The 23,357-nt window shown below is 40.4% G+C and overlaps 1 protein-coding gene across 3 annotated transcripts in view; it reads right to left on the bottom strand.

The window, feature by feature from the left end:
• PHF2 (PHD finger protein 2) overlaps positions 1–23,357 on the bottom strand; it is a 168,685-nt gene that overhangs the window by 62,721 nt on the left and 82,607 nt on the right. For 2 of the 3 annotated variants that reach the window (XM_042451500.1, XM_042451503.1), the window contains exons 2-3: positions 13,675–13,760; positions 39–153 (exon numbers count right to left, since the gene is read on the bottom strand). In XM_042451500.1, the coding sequence (XP_042307434.1) occupies positions 39–153; positions 13,675–13,760 (201 nt within the window). Of the gene's footprint in view, positions 1–38; positions 154–13,674; positions 13,761–21,273; positions 21,297–23,357 lie in introns of those variants that run through there. The other variant, XM_042451501.1, reaches the window with a different exon arrangement.

The following is a 23,357-nucleotide window of genomic DNA, read 5'->3' as shown; positions in this document are numbered from 1 at the left end:
AACAACAGTACGGACAGTGATATAACTGAACAACTCACCTTGGGAATGTTCGACTTCGGAGTTCCTTGATGAAGACCTGACTACCGTTTTGTACAGGTTTGACTTCCATAGTTTGACCTGTGTCATGCTTATGCCAATTTCTTTTCTTTTTCACTGCAAGAGAAACGATTGGATAAAATTATGCCTAATCTGGGATATAACTGTGATTGTGAGTTTGACAATAATAATTTAGGAGACAGGGCAACAACTTTAACATAGGAAGACAAGGTATATTTGTATTCCAGTGAGAAGTCTTATATCTATATATGTATGTATTTGCATTTGTTTTTAAACCTTAGTACCATAGCCTGGATGTAGCACAGAGAACTGTTTTAATCTGATAATATGAAAAGCAATGAGCCATACATTAACTACCAAATTATACAACTTTCATAAAGCCACATGTAAACCTTGCATAAAATTTAGGTTAATCAAAAAAGGACATAGACAGGTATAAGGGAATGTGCATATACGTCTAACAGGACACCAGCCAAAGACTGAGAGATTTCCACTGTACAACTGCATAATTTTCCAAGCTGCATTCTATTATAGGAAACAGTGAATAAGGAACGTAGGGTAGTGAATCAACTCTTGTGAGCATAGACATGTTTTTAGCATTCTCTTGGGCAAAAACTTAGCACAAAGTTGCCAGAAGGACCTACACAGTTTTACACACTGATGTCACTTTTCTCACACAGCCTCCTCTGGGAAATTAAAAACAGCACTAATATGAATGATGCAAGTGGCTTTAGCTTGAACTGTAAATATCAAATGCACCCCATCTTTTTAAAAAACGCATACTGTCGGCCCTTCTTATACACAGATGTTTTTATACATGGATTCAAGCATCCACAGTTTGAAAATGTTCCAAAAAAGTATAAATTTCAAATATCAAACCTTGATTTTCCATTTTTTATAAGGGACACCATTTTGCTATGTCATTATATTTAGTGGGACTTGAGCATCCACAGATTTTGTTATACACAGGGGATCTTGTAACCAAGCTCCAGCGTATAACAAGGGTCCACTGTACAAAAGATATTTTGCAGCAATGGAAATAAGGTCAACTGTTTCTGAAAACATTGACAAATTATTAACATCATAATCTGAAGGATTCTTGCTAAATCTAGAAATGCTCGCAGACTGCAATCAGGTAGGAGTGCCAGAAGTTAACTTGATATCAGCAGGATTATGGAACTGAATTCAAACTGAGGCTGCAGCACACCCAGCATTTTTCATATTGCACCAACTGGGTTGTATCTGAGTGATGAAATGAACATTTTCTGAGAAAGAGAACTCTTTCTGTGCTGCCCAGTAGCTTTTGAGTATGCAGTCAGACATATGCACAGGAGACAGCCTAATTATAATCTGATTAAATGAACATCTAGCATTGATTATTACTACTCTAAATGGGATGTTGTTTTCCCTGGCAGCAGAAAACTACAGAAAGGCCACAAAAATTTTTTCTGAGCACATGTTATCTTATAACTACAGACTCTACACATCTTGTTGTTACCATCATGTTGGTATCCTTAGTACCAACTTGTAAGCTGCTTTGGGTCCCATACTGAGTGAAAGACAAGACACAAATCAAATAATTGTGCAAACAATAATGATGCATTCTTCAGGGCAGTATTAAATACACGAGGAAGGAATACATTAATCTTCTTTTCCTCTGCTACCAGTTCCATCACATATAGAGGGAAACTTTTGGGGGAGTCTTTATCCATGAAGGGTCTTTATGTGCTTTTAAACCATGGGTAGGAATCCCAAATCCCAAAGTCATATGTATATTGAAAGCATCATGTGTGGCTGGGGGGGCTTGTGTTTGACCCTTGGGTCATTTCATACTTCCACTGACCCTGGCAAACCTTGGGCCCATTAAATTTTAGGCAAGCATCTCCCCCCAATGGGTCAAATGTTTTGGACAAAAAAAATCACTTTCTGGGGCCCATTTGGGGTGGGGGGGGGGAACCCCTGGGAAAATTTGCCTTAAGGGTCTCGAGGGGAAAAGGAAGATCACCTCTGGTTACAGAAAATGGCAGGCATGGTGGCAAGATGTTGCCCACTTGGAGTAAGTAGGTGGTGAAAATGGCCTCCGAACTCAAATTCGTGTACACCCCAGTTTAAAATCCATTTCAAAAAGATACCTTCTGCATATAGAGGATAGTAGAAATGTCAACAGGGGAGTCTGACTAACAAATACTCTTTCTCATATGTTTAGTAAACCACATCCTTCCACATTTCATAGATGAAATCCAGAAGACAAGCATCAGAGTGTGGTCAAACAAGTATGGTCAGGCAAAAAGAAGGAGGAAGGTCAACCAAAGCTACAGTTTTAAGCAAAGAGACTAGGAATTTATGTACTGGGTTTAAGAAAATCTGAACAACCCTTTAAAAACCAAAGAAGTAAATGCAATACTGTTTGTGTGTACAAACACAGAATGATTAACAATAAATGTATTATATAAAACATTATTGTAACATTAAAATATCTTTAGCAGACCCTATTGAAAATTACAGCTTTTTCTCAGATACATGGTCACTGCATGAGCTCAGCAGACTCTCCCACCCTTCCACCAGTGCACATTATTACCAGACCAAATCCCAACTTCCCTGTAACACTCACTTTGAGCAAATTGTACCCTCCTAGCCTAGCCACCTTTACAGTGTTGTTAGAATAAAAGGGGGATGAGAAGAAAAAGATAAAATGGATTATCATAAAGAAATCCATGCATTCCCATGAACTTTTAAGCTGATTCTCTTAGGCTACAATCCCGTACATGTTTGTACAGGAGTAAATCCCACTGAACTCAGATAGGATTTGCCTTTGCCTCCCTCTGAAGCTGAGATTGTGTGACTTGCCCAAAGTCATCTACTGGGTTTCCATGACTGAGCAGGAATTGAACCCTGTTCTCCCAATGTCCTAGTCCACCACCTAAACCACTATACCATGTTGGCTCTCTCCATCTTGTATGCAACTATTAAACAAGAGGTGAGCAGTGTTGGAAGGCTAGGAGGCTGCATTAGCCTCTCTAGGAGATCTCGGAGGACCGCACCCTGTACTGTAGACAGTTCCACGAAACAAAACAAGGTTTTGCCCCCCCCCCCAACATGCTCTAGGGGACATGGGGTATTCTCAGCATGTCTTGGACCTTCTTGGGGTGCTAGAGGGCATATTGGAAGACATTTTTAAACACTGCAAAACTTTGTTTTTGTACTCTGGGGGAGGGGCAGGGAGGCCTCCATGTGCCGCATTCATTTTGGGGCATTTTGGAGCAAAAAATGTTGCTCGATCCCTTGGGAGGCTGAGGGGTCAAACACTCCTGAAGGCAATGTGAAGCCTGCACTCTGCCTGCGCAAAGACAGCTCTTTGTCCACCCCTGCATTAAAACCACAAGAACCCTGTATAATTTTTACTTTGGCGACTTTTGGAAACACATATTCATAACACCCAAAGAAGGCTTATATGATCCATGAACAGGAACTTTTAGCTTAAACAAATAAATATAAACAATATAAATATAAATATAATCTGTCACTCAGCAGTTATGAAGGATAAGAGGAATAAGGATGTACATCCCTGCTTGCCTTAATCTTGAAATACCATTTTCCCCTCTTTGCCTGCAAAATAATGATGTCTCCCCCCCCCCCATTTTTTAGAAGAATTTGCATATTTGCAAAAGACTTGAGTCCCTATACTAGCTGTCTTGAGTCCCTATACTGGGAGGAAGGTGGAATACTGTATAAATAAACAGAAAAATAATATTAATAATAACAATAACATTTTCCCTATGGAACTGAACTCTCCCTGGACGCCAAGATGACTAAATTAAAGCTGTCATATTTTGGCCATATCATGAGAAGGTATGACTCATTAAAAAAGACAGTGATGCTGGGGAAGGTACAGGGTAGTAGAAAGAGTGGAAGATCACAGGCCAAATAGACAGACTCAATCAGGGAGACTATGCGCCTGAGCCTACAGAACCTGAGCAGAGGCAGGAGATGCCTCATTCAGGGGGCTACCATGAACCGAGGTCGACTTGACTAACAACAAATGACATTGGGCAAGACACGCTGGCAGCCTCAATGGAAGGCAAAGGAACACACACTCCCAAACAAATCTTGCATACAACAAGAACAATAACAGCTGCTGCCTTACTTCATGGACTATTAGCATAATAAAAGCTTTGGATGGATTGGTTGCATGTTCTTGATCAATCAGCCCACCTTTCTGTGTTTGCTGTGGGAGCACATTTAACTGTGGGGAGGGGGTAACTTTAGCACACATTTAGCACAAAATGTAGAGAACCTCACCAAAATAAACACTTGTCCCCTTCTCACACAAGAGAGCTGCATGGATCAATACAGCTTTCCATGAGGAGGACACAACATTTAATGAGATTTCTTCAGATCTCTAGAGAGGAACTGTCAGGTCATGGAAAATGAACCAGGAAGCTTAACCCTTTCCTCACTACTATTTTCCCAATCCCCTCCACACACACTTCAAGGTGTTATGGGGGGGTGGGGAGGTCAGCAGACAACATGGAAATGGCAATTTCTTAAAAGGGGAAGAAAGGAGTCTTTACATTCATCATTGCTGCTTTTTATCTTTTAAAATTGGAGATACTTGAGCACAACAAATCTTCAGCATAGTCAAGACCTTAGAGGAAAATGCAATATATACATATATTTGTAAGAAAATATCCCTTTTGAATGATCTGTTCTCCATATTAAAAAATATAAAAATATGACAATGAAAATTAATGTTAACCATCTTAAGAAAGGACATGTATGGTAATTAATGCCAACTGCTGACATATGCAGCATGTGTCAACATGTATAACTGTGCTCTCTCCATGAGATGAAATGTATCCATACCTCATACCCTGAAAGAGATCCATGAAGCTTCCTGGTTCCCCATTCCAACTTTAAAAAAACAAAAAAAAACACCCTAAGGTATCTCACGAGAAGTAAGAGAGCCCTTTGCCATTTTCCTGTTCTTTTGTCACTTCGGGAAACTTAACAGTAATTCCATAGTCTTTGCCTTTCTTCTTCAATTTCTTTCTGATTCCCACTCAGCATTTTGCTTCCCCAAATTATTCACAAAATACATTAATGAATGCATACTTCTTCCACATAGCAAGTTTTACAAATAGCATTAAATCAAAATTACTGTAAATGTCATCCAAGGAGAAGTCTTCTAAAAATATATGCAGCAGGCTACCATGGTAAGGCAGAAAGCACAAGAAGAAAATTATTTTTATATTTGACATCTGGAAGGCATGCATCATGGAATATGTGTACCAGATATCCTTTCTTTTGAAAAAGAACATTCCTACAAGTTGCATAATAAGAACAATGAGTGCTTATCTTGCAACAAGTATGCCATAACAGGTTGTCAGATGAAGCAGAAGACTGATTTTGTACAAAATTGTAATCTCCTCATTAATTTAATCCTATACCATAACATTTAATGAGCGAATGACACCAACAGCCTCCTGTAAAAACTCTTAAAGTGATTTGCTCATTACTTGGAAAACATTGCAACTCCAAGCACACATTTCTCAGAGTAGGTCCAGAACTTGGAAGTAATCCATTACTTGTAACAACATTAGTCATCTTGTCTTCTTTTTGTTGAGCAATGAAGCCTGACATGATTACTATTTTTAAAGCTTTTCAAAAATCTTAACATTCAGAAGAGGCAATTTGGGGATATGACAAGTAACTTGTAGCCATTATCAGAAAAGTTTGTTTGTGGCGGGAATCGGGGACTACTTTTGAGCATGTGTTTTTCCTGTTTGTTTCAAAGTGGTGGGCAACTGCTTCAGGTCTCACAGCCAAATAGCTCATTTTCCCTGCCAAGAACATGATGGGGAACACAACTAGAAACTCTCCCTCCTCGCACTTCCACTTCAGCTGTACTAGAAACGAAGGGATTTCCCTTCCATTTTCTGAAACAAACACACAAACAGTGTTGGAGCCTGTGGCCCTTGTTTACAAGGTTATTAGCATTTTCATGAGACTTCCTATAGTGCTATTAACCTTTAGAGAAATTCCTCACACCCATCACAACTCCTGCACAGCTTGTATTTTTGTTTAAAAGAGAACAGGAGGTTGCTTTTTTTAGTATGAGGCCCATTCACACTATACATTTATATGATTTATATGATTTCACCGTAACTACCATAAGTACGTCTTATGGACTCCTGGGATTTGTAGTTTGATGAAATACTAGAGCTCTAAATGTTCCTCCCTAAAGTTTGGATTCCACGATTCCATAGGATGAAACCATGGAAGCTAAAGCAGAATCATAGTGCTATAACTCTGTAGCATGAAAGGACCCATGGTAAATTTGGTAAGGCTAGCAGGAAAAGGTTTGGAGGCTGCATACAATTCTTTTTTAAAAAAACACCAGTGACACAAATCATACACATGTAGCAGATAAAAAGAATGAATAGCACATCACTCATTAAAATAACATCTAATTAATATTATGTTACTGCTTTTAAGTGATGTTTCCAAGCTCTGGAAAACTCTATTCAAAAACTGGAAACAACTCAGAATGTATGCATGCTTACTCCAAAGTATGCCACACTGTGTTCTGTTTATAAAAGCATGGCAAAACGTGGTTAAAATATTCAGTCTTGATTTTTCCACTCCCCAAATGACTTGCCATAAAATTTAGTATATCTCGCTCGTCATCTTCAAAAGGTTGATGAAATTTGATTCTGAGCATGAAAAGTTTCATATCTATTCTGCATAGGTGACCATTACAAGGTAGCTGGTGGGTTTTGCATTCAAATATGGTGAACTAGCACCTGATCAAGTATATTTTTCAGTGGCAGAAAATAAAACTGCTCTAACAAACAACATAAATATCAGACAGAACAATGATGAAAAGTTGCAAATTCCTCCTCCTGTCTATATTTTACCAAGTTTTTCCAGACAATAAAAATCCTATTGTTCTATTAAAATAATCAATAACAATACTGGACTATTCTGATATGCTAGCATCTCAATTTTGTCATTCCTAATTCTTCTGCCTCATGTGTTCATACACTTTTAGTCATTTGTTCATTTTATCTTTCACTTCTAAATTGTGAGAAATTAAATATCACACACATTACTGTGTTGTTATAGATGAATTTCATCTAAGGAGTCAAAAAGAAAATTAACATTTTATCTCTCATACAGAGGTCATTACTGCCAAGGAGATTTTTTTTCTCCACATTGCTTCTTTTCCAGATAAGTTATTCAATTGGAAAATTATTCCCTTCAGATATAACTTACGTGATCTTCTTCTGATGTTCATTATTCTTTAAGAATTGAATACTTAAAGAAGAAGAATTGAACCCACACCAAGAAAACTGAATGAATTGAAGCTTTTCAATGTATTTTGCCTCTTTATTTAAATTAATTTGTTGCATTATATAAAAAAAAGTGTTGGAAGCAAAGAGGAGCAAATGCTTGTAAAGTGATTAGTGAGAGGGAGTAGTCTAAGGACCCTATCACATGGGGTTAAAACAGCATCTTACCTTTACTGAATTCAGTACTAATTCGGGAGGCAGCCAATTGCTTTCACACAGAAATCACTGCCAAATCAGTGCCTGGGTTTGTCCCAGATACAGCCTGGGTCATCTAAGCCACTTTTTAGAAGTCGGAAGCTTCCGTTTTTGAAAAGGGGCCGCAAAAGCGGCTTGGATGTCCCACGCTGCATCCAGGACAGACCCAGGTGTTGATTCGGTGGTGATTTATGTGTGATAGGAACCGGCTACCTCTCAAATTAGCACTGAATTTGGGAAAGGTAGGCTACCCGTTTAACCCCATGCGATAGGGTTCTAGATAATGCCTTCCCTTTTGTTTGCATGCCTCTGTGCCTGTGTGCTCAAACCTTTTCTTGCCTGAAGGTGTCACTTCCCCCTTCTCTTTCAAGAGGTTAATTAGCCCCTTTTTATCGTTAGCTCCTTGTTTTCCTTTTTTCTGGAAGGAGTATCCATGAGGCTCCAACCTCAGCAATGGATGCTAGCTTATCCCTTCACATGACAGCCAATCCATAGACCAAGACCATGGACCAAGAATGTGTGATGGTTATGAGGAAATAGTAAACCTTATCTCTATGTGAGATCTGAGATGTCTTACTCACGCATGATGCTTCTATGCATTACTTGCTGTTGTTGGAGAGGCAACCTTTGCATGCTGAATTCACTAATTGATTGCATGTGTCACGCTAGAAGTTTTAACTCCTCTGTAAGTGCATGGTCACTTCCTGTTTGTTTGCTTGCTTGCTTGCTTGCTTACATATTTCTCTTTTCCTGAGTCATGTACACATCCTTTTTATTTTTGGGGAACTATCCTCACACCTTCTTTGTTTGTCCTCTATTCAGAATGTAGATGAGAGCTTCTATCTCCATGAGAAGCTCAGACCTATTTTGTACTACCATTGCATTTTTTTTCTTGATCTTTCTACCTATCTCACAAAGCTGAACTTGTGTTTGATTATGCGCATGTATTGTCAGTAAACTTCTTTTTATGCTTTTTAAAGGAGACTGGGGGCCCGAACAGACAGGCCAAAATAAAGCTGCTTCAGGTCACTTTGGAGGTATACAGTTTAAATGATGCATGCATGCTAAGTGGCTGGAAGCTGTGCCAAAGTCACGCACACTGGAGCACAGTTTTGGCACAGCTTCTGGCCTCTTAAGATGCATGTGTCATTTAAATAGCATACTTCCAAAGTGACCCAAAGCAGCTTTGTTTTAGCCTGTCTGTTCAGGCCCTGAGATTCATTTCTTTACTTGGCTAGATAAATATGTGTCAGGTAGTGGTGGCTGGTCTTGCTGTTCTAGGTTTCTGACTTAACAAAATGTTAAACTTCCTAAAAGAAATTCATCAAATCTCAGTTTTTAACAGTTTCTCCAACACTGTTACAGTTGTCATATGATGAAGGGTAGGTTGCCCACTGGGCAGGTTGCCCATCTGTAACTATTTCTTCAAGTGTTCATCTGTGAACTCACACAAATGGGGTGATAGGCACCTATGCAGTGCATTGTTTGGAACCTTCTAGAACTGTTATGTAAGCATTTTGGCAGTAGACCCATCACCCTTTGCATGCCTAACCAGCACACTTTCTGCCTAAACCCTCAATTCCATGGACACCAAAGCTGAAGCCTAGGAACTAAGGAAAGGTAGGACATGATGAAGGGAGGATGGATGGTCTTGTGTTAATTCCCAGATGACCACTCAAAGATCTATAGTCATAGTTGAGCAACCTGTCCTTATCTGGTCTCTATGGGCTGGTACACACTGGTGGCGAAACGCCACCCCTCTTTGCTGTGCAGCGTTGCCTAGAGCGGTTTCTTTTTTGCAGTGTCGCAAGCAGGAAGGGGTGCTGCCATGATGCCACTTCCTGCCAACGACATCTGGTCGCTGTATGACAGTGTCATCATCATGTGGATGGAAGGCCGCCATGATGTCGGTATCCATATAGACTAGGATTGCTGCACGCTCCGGAACCCTAGAATCCATGCCGCCACATTGCTTCCTGCCCATGTGTACCGGGCCTATGACTCACACAATGGAAGACTAGCAAGCTATAAACCATAGGAGGTAGAAGTGCCATGCAAGACAAAAAAACAGCACTCTTCCTGGAGTGCACTGTCATACTTTGGTCACATCATGAGAAGGCATGACTCATTAGGAAAAAAGAAGATGCTAGGAAAGGTGAAAAGCAGTAGCAAGAGAGGAATGCATGCCAGATGGTTAGACTCAATCACGAAGGCCATGGGCCTGAGCCTGCAAGACCTGAGCAGAGCGGTGGAGGAAAGGGAGTCTTGGAGATAGCTCATTCACAGCTTGACACAAATGCAATTAATAGCAACAACAAACATCTGGTGGAAGACAGAAAGAGACCAATAACAATAACAACAACAATAATAATATTTTTATCCCGTCCCTCTACGCAATGCAATCAGGGTAGTTTACAGCATTAAAATATACATTTCCTATCCCCAAATCCCCCCTTAAAATACTATTAAACAATTTGAAATATAAATCATAACTTAAAATAATAGAACAACAACAACAGTGACTGCAGCAAAATCAGGGTCCAACAAATTAGATTTTTTCTTTTTGGTGGCCGGGTATCTGTTCTGGAAAGGCCTGCCAGAAGAGATCCATCTTAACAGCTTTATCAGACTGAGAGAGAAAAAACTCCAAGGCATGACTGATTTGTGCTTGAACTAGAAACCATGATAAGACAGAAAAGAAAGAACTTCTTCCATTATTATGTATAAGATTGATGAATAGCTGGCCTATGCACCACAGCAATTATGTGTTGGATCACACCAGGCAGAGAAGCTAGGGACCTTCCAGGTAGTTAACCCGAGTGTGGCTATGTCTGGGTGTCTCATTTGCCCATTGTGAACTGTGAGGACATCTGGATGATATGGCAGCTTGAGATGGTTGCTCTGAGGCAGGGTATGGGTCTCAATAAGGCCAGACTCCAGCCAACCTTTAGTCTTCCTCAGGAAGTTTTGCCAGGAATGGGGGAGTATCTCCCATGATAGTTATTGGTAAGCCCCAATCCAGGCCTCATAATTGGCAATTCTAAGAGAAAGGGGCATGTCTGAATAAATATTTTGTGCCATAGCATCCAGCTTATTGCCCTCTTTGGTGCAGTACAGACCACTGAAAAATGGCAGTCTTCTGGCGCTTGTTTTTTCTCTGGAGGGAAGCCACAGCCGCCAATCCGTGCAGCTTCCCTCTGGCGGAAAAATCAGCGAAAAGTGAGTTCTTTTAAAGCTACAGGGGTGGTGTAACCAGTGCGCCACTGGTGCACTGGTTATGTAAGTGCTGCACAGCAATGTGAAGATGCCGCATGGTGCTTATGTAACAATGGTGCCCATGTGTACAGTGGCGCCCATGTGTACAGGGCACTGCCATTATTATGCTGCAACCCTAGTATGTGGCCAGGCCATGCTTTTGTCAGATGGACTAGCATGGTTCTTCTGATGTGACTAAGACTGTGCCACTTCAACAATGATTAAATTGGGCTTTGGTTGATGCAAGAGCCAATCTGATCTTTCCTCAGTGAAGCAATGGAAGTAGATAGAATTGATGAAAGGAAGATTCAGGAGCTGCTCACCACGTTCAGCAGAGATGGCAGCAGAGGAAGCAATGCTTGCATAGGTACTTTTGTCTGAATCTGTATATACACAGGGTCAGACAGTTCAGCCTTTTGTTATTTCACCTCCAAATCCAAAGTCTTTGCCATCCTCAACATTTGTTCCACAAAGGTCCTGACATCAAAGACCCAGTTAGGGAGGCTGAGTTATACTCACCCAACAGGGAGGTGAGTGCATCTGTGGAAGTTCCAATGAAGTGGAAGAAGAATATGAATCAGAGTCCTTGGATTTTGACAACTCCTGCATGAACCATTCTCCTGGGTATACATCTGTTTGGGCTCCTGGAGATGATACCAATGTCTGACCCTATGTATGTACGGATTCAGGAAAAAGTGCCTACTCAAGCATGGGAAGCCAAAGAGACAGTCAGGATCCTGGAGATGGTACAGATGACTGGCATTTAGGTGGCAGAGCAGGAGGTGAATGATGAAGTAGCTTTGAGATCTCAAGCCATTCAGGCTTTTTTGAAGGCCATTATGCTTCAGGGCACTTCTGATCCTGCCTGGACATGTGCCTGCTCTGTACCAAGATGGACAGTTCTGAGGCAAGTTCCATCATATGATACCAACCAAAATGTTAGTAGAGAAGATCTACTTCTCTGTAACTAACAGTAAAATTCCATGGACATTGAGTGTGTATACTGATAGTATGGAGCAAGCCTTCTATAGATTCTATACCTCTCCAACTCCCTATCACTATATCACTAGAATCGCATCCACACCAATGATATCAGATTCGTAGCAATACTGAAGGTGTGGTGGAGCCCTCAGCCATGGACTACCAGAACTAGAGAAAATTCCAGATCCCTGGAACTGTCTGAATCTGATCTAGACATCAAATGACAATGGTGTTCAGCAGACAAATGAAGAAACCGAATGGAAGAATGAAGTGGCTGAGGAGCAGGAAGATTGTCCACAAAAAGAGCACACTGAAGAACCCATTTTGTGAAAGCTTAAGGCAAAGGCAATCTCCATTGCATCTTGCTGTTGAATGCTGTAGTAATGTGAAGCACCTGTGGGGAGTCTTCCCACTGTAGTTCACGAGCCAGAAGTTTGACAGAAAGAAATGAATACCCGGATTCGGCCAATCTTGGCACTGAAAGGTCATAAAAATGAGCTCCCTCCACTAGAAGAGACTGTTGAGAATGTCCAGGACTTTGAGTTGGAGAAGTCTAAATTGCAGACCAAGTTAACTCAACATGCATTGTCCTCTTATTCCTCTAATAGAGCCTCTTCTCCACTCAGTGTTCTGATACCAAGATGAAAGTCTCCATGTCAACTGATCTACCAGCACTGAGGGTAGCATGGACCAGGCTGCAGACTCCAAAGCAAGACAGTCAGCTGTGTCCTTAGTTATTGAGATGCTAGCTCCTGGAGAGACTGTTTCATCACCACCCAGTGAGAAGAACCAGAGCAAGTGGTGAGAATTGTGGTGATGGTACTGCAGAAAGGCCTAATGCACCGACGACAGAGACTATATGGCGGCCTATTCTCTGCCCCCTGTTAGAAACCTGCAAAGCCCTCTCCTGCAGGACAGCTTTAAGCTGTAACTAACAATTTCAGTGTTTTTATGGAGTGAATGCTTTTCATTGAGAACAGGCCCCCATGTTACGACCTTCACCTACACATAACAGACCATCTTTGATCATCTTTCTCAGGAATCTTAGCTCTGGAAGATGTGCACTTTTTAAAGGAGGCCAGTGAAGCTATCTTGAAGCCAACCAAGCCAAACTGAATTCCACTGATGAAGCCAAACACAGTCCAGGAAAATCAAGTTGTAATCAGAGTCCTGAACAAAGCCAAAACACAATCCAAAGGAGAAATCAAAAAATCCAAGTCAAAAATTGTCCATATATCATAAGAAAACCAATAAGTTCATCAGTAGTTCCTGCAATGCTGATACTGCAATGAAAGAAAAAGAATGGAAAGTTTAGGTGGGAAGTGTGCTGGATAGGCATGCAAGCAGTGGGTAGGGTTAATACCAAAGCGCTTACATAATAGCTCTAGAAGATTTCAAATGATACACTGTGCAGGTGCAGATAACTCCATTTGTGTGAATCACAGATACTATGAAGAAGAACACACAAGTTTGAATCAGGTCTTCAAGCTGTGAGTTTTAATTTAAGATAGTTAACCCTAGAATAAAAACCACAGACTAAACATAGAATAAAAAATGTAAACAATATATATTTCAATAATTTTGTTTGCGTATCTCTGAGCGAAGGAGAATGATATACTGCAGGGGTGAGAATTATGAAGCCTTTACATGTTGAAGAACTTCAGTCCCCAACAGACCAAACCAGCTTAGCCAATGGTGAGGAATGATGGGACTTACAGTTCAACAACATCTTTGGAGACACACAATTCATATTCCTGGTATAATAAGATAATAGGAGAACCCTTACTATTGAGGTATTGAGATGACATAAAAGAGGTCAAGGAACTATACTTACAAGTAGATTTTCCATGGGTTTTCTCACAATTTGGACAGTGGTAGATATCAATATCTGGTGCCTCATCTTCTTCTACACCAACACAGCTGAAAGAAATTAAAGCATAGAACGTCACTGGCAGTCTCTTCTCAAAAGCACAAACATGTAAAAAAATGTTTCACACTACTGTAAGACTGGCTTCTCATATCCAAGGTCCAGTCTATCAAGGTCATCTAAGGGGCCCTTGGTTGATCCATTATATGATTATATAGACTTTGTCAGCAAGAGCCATTTTGATTCATTGTCTGACCTCCTGGGAGAGTATTGTGTTTCTATCCCCCTCCCCCAAGTAATTGTGTCTGATTACAGCTGGTCATCTGGACCTGGGTCATGAGACCAGTGTGACAGCACTCTTAATGTCTTCAGCATAACTCAACTGCCCTGCTGCAGCTGGGTAAATCATTAAAAACAACACCAAAGTCACCCACCTCTTTCCTTTGAGGCAAGCACTGGCAATAAGGACCCAAAATTCACACACCCAACTTAAAAAAAAAATGCCAAAATGAGTTTCATTAGGTCAGAATGAATGGGAATTTCACACAGTCCTGTCTTTTCTTTTTTTCCCTTCCTTCACAGATAACACTACATTCAGCTGAGTTCTCCAGGCTAATGAAGCTGGGGGTAAAAATTAGAGATGAAAATTAGCTTACACTTTCTCTGAAGATGCCAGCCACAGATGCTGGCGAAACATCAGAAAGAAATTCTGCTAGAACGTGGCCACATAGCCCGAAAAACCCACAAAAAACTAAGCTTACACTTTGTAAACTGCTTAGGGAGTACTTAAGTGCGCTGATAAGCAGTATAGAAATGTACTTGCTATAATTTATGGACTAGCCATCAAAGCTAAAACCAAAATGAAGAAGCTGCTTTATAATTCTTAAGATGCATTGTCTTTTCTTCCTTTATTAAAAGGTTTTTAATATTCCTTGTGTCTTAAAAACATTTGGATGTTTTCTACTAAATCAACTAAATGGGTGTTGACAAGATTCCTAGTCACTCTTTGTGTTAGCCCCCAGACTACTGTCATTTATTGTGAATTCCAAATGAGACAATATATTTAAAAATCTAACTATTTTGATCGATATTAAGTATGTGCATACATGAAAGATATGACTACTATATTGCATACTTTCTTCTGAATGTAGAAACTGGGGTCTTGAGGTCAGAATTGTAATGTCGTTACAATAAATGCCTCTTGAAAATCAGTTCAGAAAAATATCATATTCAACAATGCACTCCTTTTCTCTTTCAGAATATGGATTTATTCTGATCACAGAACCTGTACAAGGCCTTTTTCTTCCAAAATCTAGCTCTGCCACACAGAGAAGAAGGACATATCTCGCAGCATTTTGGGGTAACTTAGTATTCTTAATCCAAATCATCCAGCAAAGAAATAAAAATGTATCCAGTGATAGTAACAGCCTAAGTGACTTCTTATGGAGAAGTTCAAAGTTTTTCAGGATTATCGTGGATTTCCATTTATTTAGCTATAGTTGGCCGCGTCTGTGAGCCATTCAATGGTGACACCAGCATGGTCGCGTTTCCTTCCTCGGTCCCCTCCACTCTTTTCCGAGCAATCTAGTTGTTTACCTTGCTCTAAGAGTGGGATCTGGACCCCTGTAGAACACGTCTACATTTCCTATGTCAAGGATGCAATTTTGGCTCTCTCCGGTCTTCTCAAAAGCAGCTCAAAACTATTCAGGGCGAGAAACTCTCAGCAGAGCACTAAGAGTTTGCTCTGAGCGATGCCATAGCCAACCAGAAGCCTCAAAAATGCAGCAGCCGGATTTCCATTCAGTTATAATATAACATCTGTTCTGAAGGAATTACTCTGGCTGCCAATATACCTCTGGTCTAAATTAAAGATGCTGGTGATAACAATTAAAACTGTAAAAACCTCTCTGTATAAATGCCTGCAAACGAACTGACATCTATTGGAGAGGCCCTCCTCTGGTTCCACCAGTAGGAAAAATGTGGAATTTCCACCTTTTGGAGGCCTGACTGGCACCAACATTGAGATCATTTCAGCACAATGTTAAAACCTGGTTTCTTATTAAAGCCTTCCGGACTAACTGATTTTATCCAGACTGTGCATGTCATATGGCTGTACTATTTAAAACTATTTTAGCTAGTTTTAAATTATCTAGATATAATCGATAAATTAATATATATTTTAATTATTTAAAATTATTCCTATTATTTATTGTTTTAAATTGATTTTATTGTAAGACATTGAAACAATCAGATACAGAGAGGAATATAAATTTTAAATAAATAAGTAATAAATAATAAGAATTTAATAATATACCTAGAGCTCAAAATAAAATATTAATTTTTGTCAGTCATGATTTCTTATGAAACCCTAGCAACCTTGAGCTGAACCCTTGGGTTTTGAAGAACCCTGGCTAAGAATATGGTCTAGAGAAACTTTACCCACAAGAAGCTAGTCAAACCAAAAGTACGTTTAGCCTCACACTTCTAGGCTTATAGAAGCTATCAACTGCTATTACACTGCCAACAGAAGATCAACACCAAATCTAAACTGAAATGATCCAGACTACAGCAATAACAATCCAGATAATGTTAGGTGTCCCCCATCAAACAAATCCATTCCAGATCTGTTGCACTTTAGCTTACCATTGACCAGAAGTTAGGGAACTCTCCAGTTGTTTGCAGAGGTGTTTTGGATATCAACTCCCAGAGGACCCAGCCTCCATTGCCAATGGTAAATGGATTGTGAGAGCTATAGTCCAAAATATCTGAGAGCCAATGGCTCCCCCCTTCTGCCCTAGAATTATCCCACTTTTTGTATGTTGAGACAACAGGTATGTCAGTGCTTTCTAGAGATGATCTGTGAGAAAGCAAGAATGACTACAAATTATGCCTGCAGTGTGACAAAGGCTATCCAAAGAAAAAAGATGCTTCTTCCATTTCTTGCATCACTGTAAGCTTGCGTGGTTGTAGAAGGCATGATTTTGTCCATCTTCCTCCTGCACCCCCTCCTGTGTCTTCCATAAAAAACAAACAGCAGCACAGCTGAAATTGATATTGTCTCTGTACAAAGTCAGGCAAAGAACTCCTGCTTCTGCTGTACTGTACTGAATTCAGTTCTTGTGCTACGAGCTTTATCTCAATTGATAATGCGGTTCTGAAACCAGCACACTGAAATTAAGACCTGCCAGTGAATGAATGCTCCTGTCGCCCCTCAAATAGGGGTGATATTTTCATAATCCTCTCCCAACCTAACTCCTTGAAATAGTAAATTACAATTCCTTCCCCACAACCACACTCACAGCCCTTTATCTGTACCCAATGTGAGCTGCGTGCAAATATCAAGCAACAACAACCACACACACACACCTCATTCCCTCAAATGGTAGACATCCGGTGACACTGTGGCAAATCACTTTGGCCACAAAATGGATCCATCAGAAACATGAAGGAGGTTTCTGAATATCAAGGCTGGGTACGAATCATGCAATCTTCCAGACGTTGTTGGACAATGGGCCAAACCCATGGTTTACTCAGGGGAAGGGGATTAAACCAGTTTTATTTTTGTTTGTTTGTTCTGCGTTAATGGAAATAGCACTTTACATTTCTATATTGCTTCACGGTGAACTAAACATTCTCTAAGTGGCTTACAATGTGTAAGCCAATTGCCCTCAATAAGCTGGGTACTGATTTTCCCAACCCATGAAAGGATGAGTCAACCTGGAGCCCTGGAGAATCGAACTCACAATGTTGTGGCTGCAGATCCAGTGTTTAACCACTGCACTACCAGGGCTCCCTAATTAATGTGTAGGACTATACCAATATAAGACTAAATATAGGACTAAATCTAGAGTTGTCATTTGTTCTGGGAAACCTGGAAATCTTGGATTGAAGGGACTAAGAAAATGTCCCAGCCACATCCAGCTGAGCTAGTTGAAGCAGTAAATCCCGAATTTCTCCTTCATCACAATCCAATGGCAGGTTAAAATGTGGCAAGGGCAATGAAGCAGGAAACCATGCAAGAAGACTGGCATTGGTGGAAGATTCATCTCGACCTACATGCTTCAGTTGCTACTGCACAGGGGTAACATGTGCCACCTTATTCTTCCATACCCTCTACCCTTCCCCCAACAGGCACAGAAGGTGGAAAGAGAAAGGAGACAAGCAGAGATGGCTTTGTGTTGCATGGTGATTGTGTTGGAGGCTTCAGTCTAGGACTAGGCAGCACCGTGGAATTTTGCTTCCAAACAGCCTCAAGAGAGTGAAGGATACTTCCTTACTCTCTGGGGCTGCTTGGAAACCTCCCTCTCTTCAAACCAGCTAGGAGGGAAAGAAGAAAAAAAGAGCTCTTCGTTTGGTACAATGTTCAGATACAAATAACAATAACATCCAAAATCCACAAAATAGTGATATCTTTCTTTGACCAACCAAAATGCACAAAATATATACTGAGGTTGAAACATAATGGTACACATTATAGATGCATAATGGACACAATGATTAATGTGTTGAATTTGCACAATTAGAATGAAAATTAATAATATGCATAATTATAATAATTTGCATAACATGCAAACTGGATGAGGGACTGCAATATGGCAACCCTAACTAAATCAGAAAATTAAGTAGCATAATGCAGTTCAGATTTTATGGCCACCAACTTAATAAATAATCCTTGTTCTTTTAAAAATGTTCTTTAAAAGCAAGTTTTTTTTGGTAGACCTTATAGAATCATAGAATCATAGAGTTGGAAGAGACCACAAGGGCTATCCAGTCCAACCCCCACTGCCATGCAGGAACACTAAATCAAAGCATCCACAACAGATGGCCATCAAGCCTCTGTTTAAAGACCTAGAGGGAATGAGACTCCACTACACTCCGAGGGAGTTTATTCCACTGTTGAACAGCCCTTACCGTCAGGAAGTTCCTCCTAATGTTGAGGTGAAATCTCATCCATTGCATCCATTGTTCCGGGTCCTGTTCTCTGGAGCAGCAGAAAACAAGCTTGCTCCCTCCTCAATATGTCACCCCTTCAAATATTTAAACAGGGATATCATGTCAACTCTTAACCTTCTCTTCTCCGGGCTGAACATCCCCAGCTCCCTAAGTCATTCCTCATAGGACTTGGTTTCCATACCCTTCACCATTTTAGTTGCCCTCCTTTGGACATGCTCCAGTTTCTCAATGTCCTTTTTGAATTGTGGTGCCCAAAACTGGACACAATATTCCAGGTGGGGCCTGACCAAAGCAGAATATATTGGCACTATTACTTCTCTTGACCTAGACACTATACTTTTATTGATGCAGCCTAAAATTGCATTGGCCTTTTTAGCTGCCACATCACACTGTTGACTCATGTTCAACTTGTGGTCTACTTGGACTCCTAGATCCCTTTCACATGTAGTTTCATTCAGCCAGGTGTCCCCCATCCTATATCTGTGCATTTTATTTTTCTGCCCTAAGTGCAGTACCTTACATTTCTCCCTGTTGAAGTTCATTTTGTTAGCTTTGGCCCAGCTTTCTGGTCTATTCAGGTCATTTTGAATTTTGATCCTGTCCTCTGGGGTATTAGCTATTCCTCCTAATTTGGTGTCATCTGCAAATTTGATGAGCATGCCCCCAATTTTGTCCTCCAAGTCATTGACAAAGATGTTGAATAGCACTGGGCCCAGGACAGAACCCTGTGGGACTCCACTGGTCACTTCTCTCCAGGATGAAAAGGAGCCATTGTTGAGCACCCTTTGGGTTCGGCCAGTCAGCCAATTACAAATCCATGTAACAGTTGCCTTGTCTAGCCCACATTTTACTAGCTTGTTTACTAGAATGTCATGGGGAACTTTGTCAAAGGCCTTACTGAAATCAAGATATACTATAACCACAGCATTCCCTTCATCTACCAAGCTAGTAATTTTGTCAAAGACTTGTTTGTCTGAAACCCCTGTTGACTTTTTCTGATTATAGAATTGCCTTCTAAATGTTCACAGACTCTCTGCTTAATGATCTGCTCTAGGATCTTTCCTGATATAGATGTCAGACTAACTGGATGATAATTGTTGGGATCCTCTTTTTTTCCCCTTTTTGAAGATGGGGACAACGTTCGCCCTCCTCCAGTCTGCTGGGATTTCTCCTGTTCTCCAGGAGTTCTCCAAGATTATTGCCAATGGCTCCAATATTACATTTGACAGTTCTTTTAATACCCTTGGATGTAGTTCATCAGGTCTTGGAGACTTATATTCATCTAGGTTAATCAGGTATTCCTGTGCTATCTCTTTACTTATTCTGTGCTGAATTTCCCCTATTCTGTTATCTGCTCCATTTTCCTCAGGCTGAGCACCCTTCTCCTTTTCTGAGAAGACAGAAGCAAAGAAGGTGTTGAGTAATTCTGCCTTTTCTTTGCCCCCTATTAACATTTTGCCATCTTCTCCATGCAGTGGCCCTGTCGTTTCCTTCTTCTTCCTTTTGTTGTGGACATATTCAAAAAAGCCCTTTTTATTGTTCTTAACCTCTCTAGCAAGCCTGAGTTCATTCTGTGCTTTAGCTTTTCTGACTTTACCCCTACACGTGCTTGCTATTTGTTTGAATTCCTCTTTGATGATTTCCCCCTTTTTCCATTTCTTATACATGTTCCGTTTAAAACTTAGCTCAGTTGAAAGTCATCCATCCTGGTTTTTGGAGACATCTCCCATTTTCCTTCTTCACTGGAACTGTTTGAAATTGTGCCTTTAGTATCTCCCTTTTGAGAAAGTCCCATCTGTCTTGAACTCCCTTCTCTTTTAATGTTGCTGACCATGGGATCACCTCCAGTATTTCTCCAAGTTTATTGAAATCAGCTCTCCTGAAGTCTAGAATGCATGTCTGACTATGCCTGGCTTCTCCTTTCCATTGTATAACAAACTCCAGGAGAAAATGATCACTTCCACCTAATGATCCCACCATTTGCAACCCATTAACTAGGTCTTCCCTATTGGCTAAGATCAGATCTAAAATAGCTGACCCCCTTGTTGCGTCTTTTGGACAATGAAAGTGTATCCAAGGCAATTGAAGAATTTGCTAGACCTTGAGGATCTGGCTGAATTTGAAGTCCAGCAAATATCAGGATAGTTGAAGTCACCCATGACTATTACATCTCTCCTTCCTGAGTGTGTAGTCATCTGTCCTAGAAAGGCATCATCCAATTCCTCCATCTGACTTGGGGGTCTTGTAGTAGACTCCCACAATAAATTCCCTGTTGTTTCCCTCCCCTTTAATTATGTTAATTGAAGATTTTGTTTCTGAACAGCATTTCTATAAAACTAAGTGTTGTTTTTTTTTTAAAGCCACTGTCACTGGATTCTGGTCTAACAATGAAAAATTGCCAATCAGCTGTTGAAATTAAAATGTTTAAATTAAAACAATCATTGTTGTTACAATAAGAGGATTGAAAAATGCAGTAGTGATAATGCTGAACTTTTTTAAAAAAAGAACAAGCAATTTAAAAAAAACAAAGTGGGTTTTTTAAAAATTCATTTGGTTTAAACCAGGCAACCCTGGAGTGCAACATCACAGAGCCCCAGTTGCAGGTCTTCCCACCTGTCCATAGTTTGTCAGTCACCCAGACTCAGCTTCCTTCTGCGGGACCTTTATGTGGAAAGGCAAGCTATTGGGGGGCACACGGACACGGACACGCATGCACACACACACACACACACACACACACTGTATTCCATTTAGCAATAGCAATAGCAATAGCAAGTACATTTCTATACCACTTATCCATGCACTTAAGCACTCCCTAAGCAGTTTACAAAGTGTAACCTAATTGCCCCCAACAATCTGGGTACTCATTTTAGTGACCTTGGAAGAATGCAAGCCTGAGTCAAGCTTGAGCTCTTTTGCTGGTATTGAACTTGCAACCTTATTTGCAGTACAGGCATTTAACCACTGCACCACCAGGGCTCTAGGGCTAAAAACCAGTCAAAAGAAGCTCTGCTACACCACTATGATGTGGAAAATGTGCATCATCACACTGACATATAAACAGCACAGCACAAGTGTGGGAATGCAGGAAAGCCCAAGTGGCGTAAAGAAGTCTGGATTGTGCACCCTGGGACAAGTGAGATGCAGCTGCTGGTGCACTGCTCGCCATACTTTTTTTCGGTTTAACTTACAGGCTCACAACTGGCTAACTGCACTGACTCAATGCACTATCGAGCTGTCACACCCCATGATGTGAAATATAACAAACAAAGCAGGTTGTCAATAATGCAATGGATATTATTAATTAATTAATTTAATTTGTTTTATTTATATACCGCTATTCCAAAGATCATAACAGTGAACAGCAAGTAAGCTAATTATCAAGTAAGCTAATTTGCCCCCAACAGTCTGGGTACTCATTTTAGCAACCTTGGAAGGATGCAAGCCTGAGTTGAGTTTGGGCCCTTTTGCTGGTCTTGAACTCGCAACCTTGTGGTTTCGAGTGAATGGCTGCAGTACAGGCATTTAACCACTGCGCCACCACCATATACACAAATGAGACAGTTTAAAAGGGGTCATAGAGGGAATTTTATTTATTTAATTAATTCAAATTAATTTCTATGCTGCCTTTCTCCCAAAAAGGGACCCAAGTCAGCTAATAATATAAAAATACATTAAAACAAAAAGTTTTTAAAATAATTAAAATAACCTAATTAAACACTACAAATTTAAAACTTAAGACATACCAAAGTTCAAAACATAATATAAAAATCTAAAACACACCCCCCCCTTACAACCAGGCTTACATGATTTTAAAGGGAGGAAAGGGGGCATGTATGGGGGCCTCCATGATTGTGGTTTGCCAATGAGTCACTAGGGGCACCAATGCCCTGTATGGGTGGTGAGTTGCTTGTGTAACTGTGTGGCTGGTCACATGGGGCATCCAATGGGATGGTAGTTGGGTGGGAAGAGAGAGGTAATTACTAGTCTCAGGTGGTGTGCATATATGGGGGGGGGAGGCAGAAAAAAACAAGAGGTGCAGCTTGATGCTGCATATTTCAGACTTTTCATGGTGTTCAGTCCACCTTTGGAACTGGCTGTGTGGACAGCAGGGTTTCCAACCGGTTTGAGAAAAACTGGGATCGGTCCATTTTTTCCTGTCTGCTCAGCCCCTGAATCATGATACATCATGCCTGCTCAGAATGAAACAAATACCAAGGTATTTTTTCCTACTTGAGTACACTTATCTCTTTCTTTTTTTTTCTCTCTCTCCTGAAGGACACTAATGGCTTACAACCAGATCAAATGTCTTTATATTCATCAATAGTGAATACAGGATATGATATCCTAATACAGATATATGTTTCATACTCTGGAATCAGAAAGGCTGGGATAACACTTATGCACTGGTCCTAAATCTTTCCATTATGATGTTGCTGTGATTCATACCTCTCCCATATCTTCCCACTTACAGAGACACAAAACTAATGGAGTTGATATCTAGTAGGGTCAAACAATGGTGGTATCAGCTAGTGGTTGTCAATTAAAGAGACAAGCACATGCAAGTGATATGTTACAGTAACAAGATCTTGAGCAGTTGCATTACAAATCAGCCAGGCAGCCTAGGCTCACTCTGCAGTGAGTTTGTATGAAGCAAGACAAGACAAGGATACTGATGTCTAGCACTGAGATTTTAT

This window comes from Sceloporus undulatus, chromosome 2 (genome assembly GCF_019175285.1).
Source record: "Sceloporus undulatus isolate JIND9_A2432 ecotype Alabama chromosome 2, SceUnd_v1.1, whole genome shotgun sequence".
Lineage (NCBI taxonomy): Eukaryota > Metazoa > Chordata > Lepidosauria > Squamata > Phrynosomatidae > Sceloporus > Sceloporus undulatus.
This window is presented reverse-complemented; position numbering and strand designations above follow the sequence as displayed.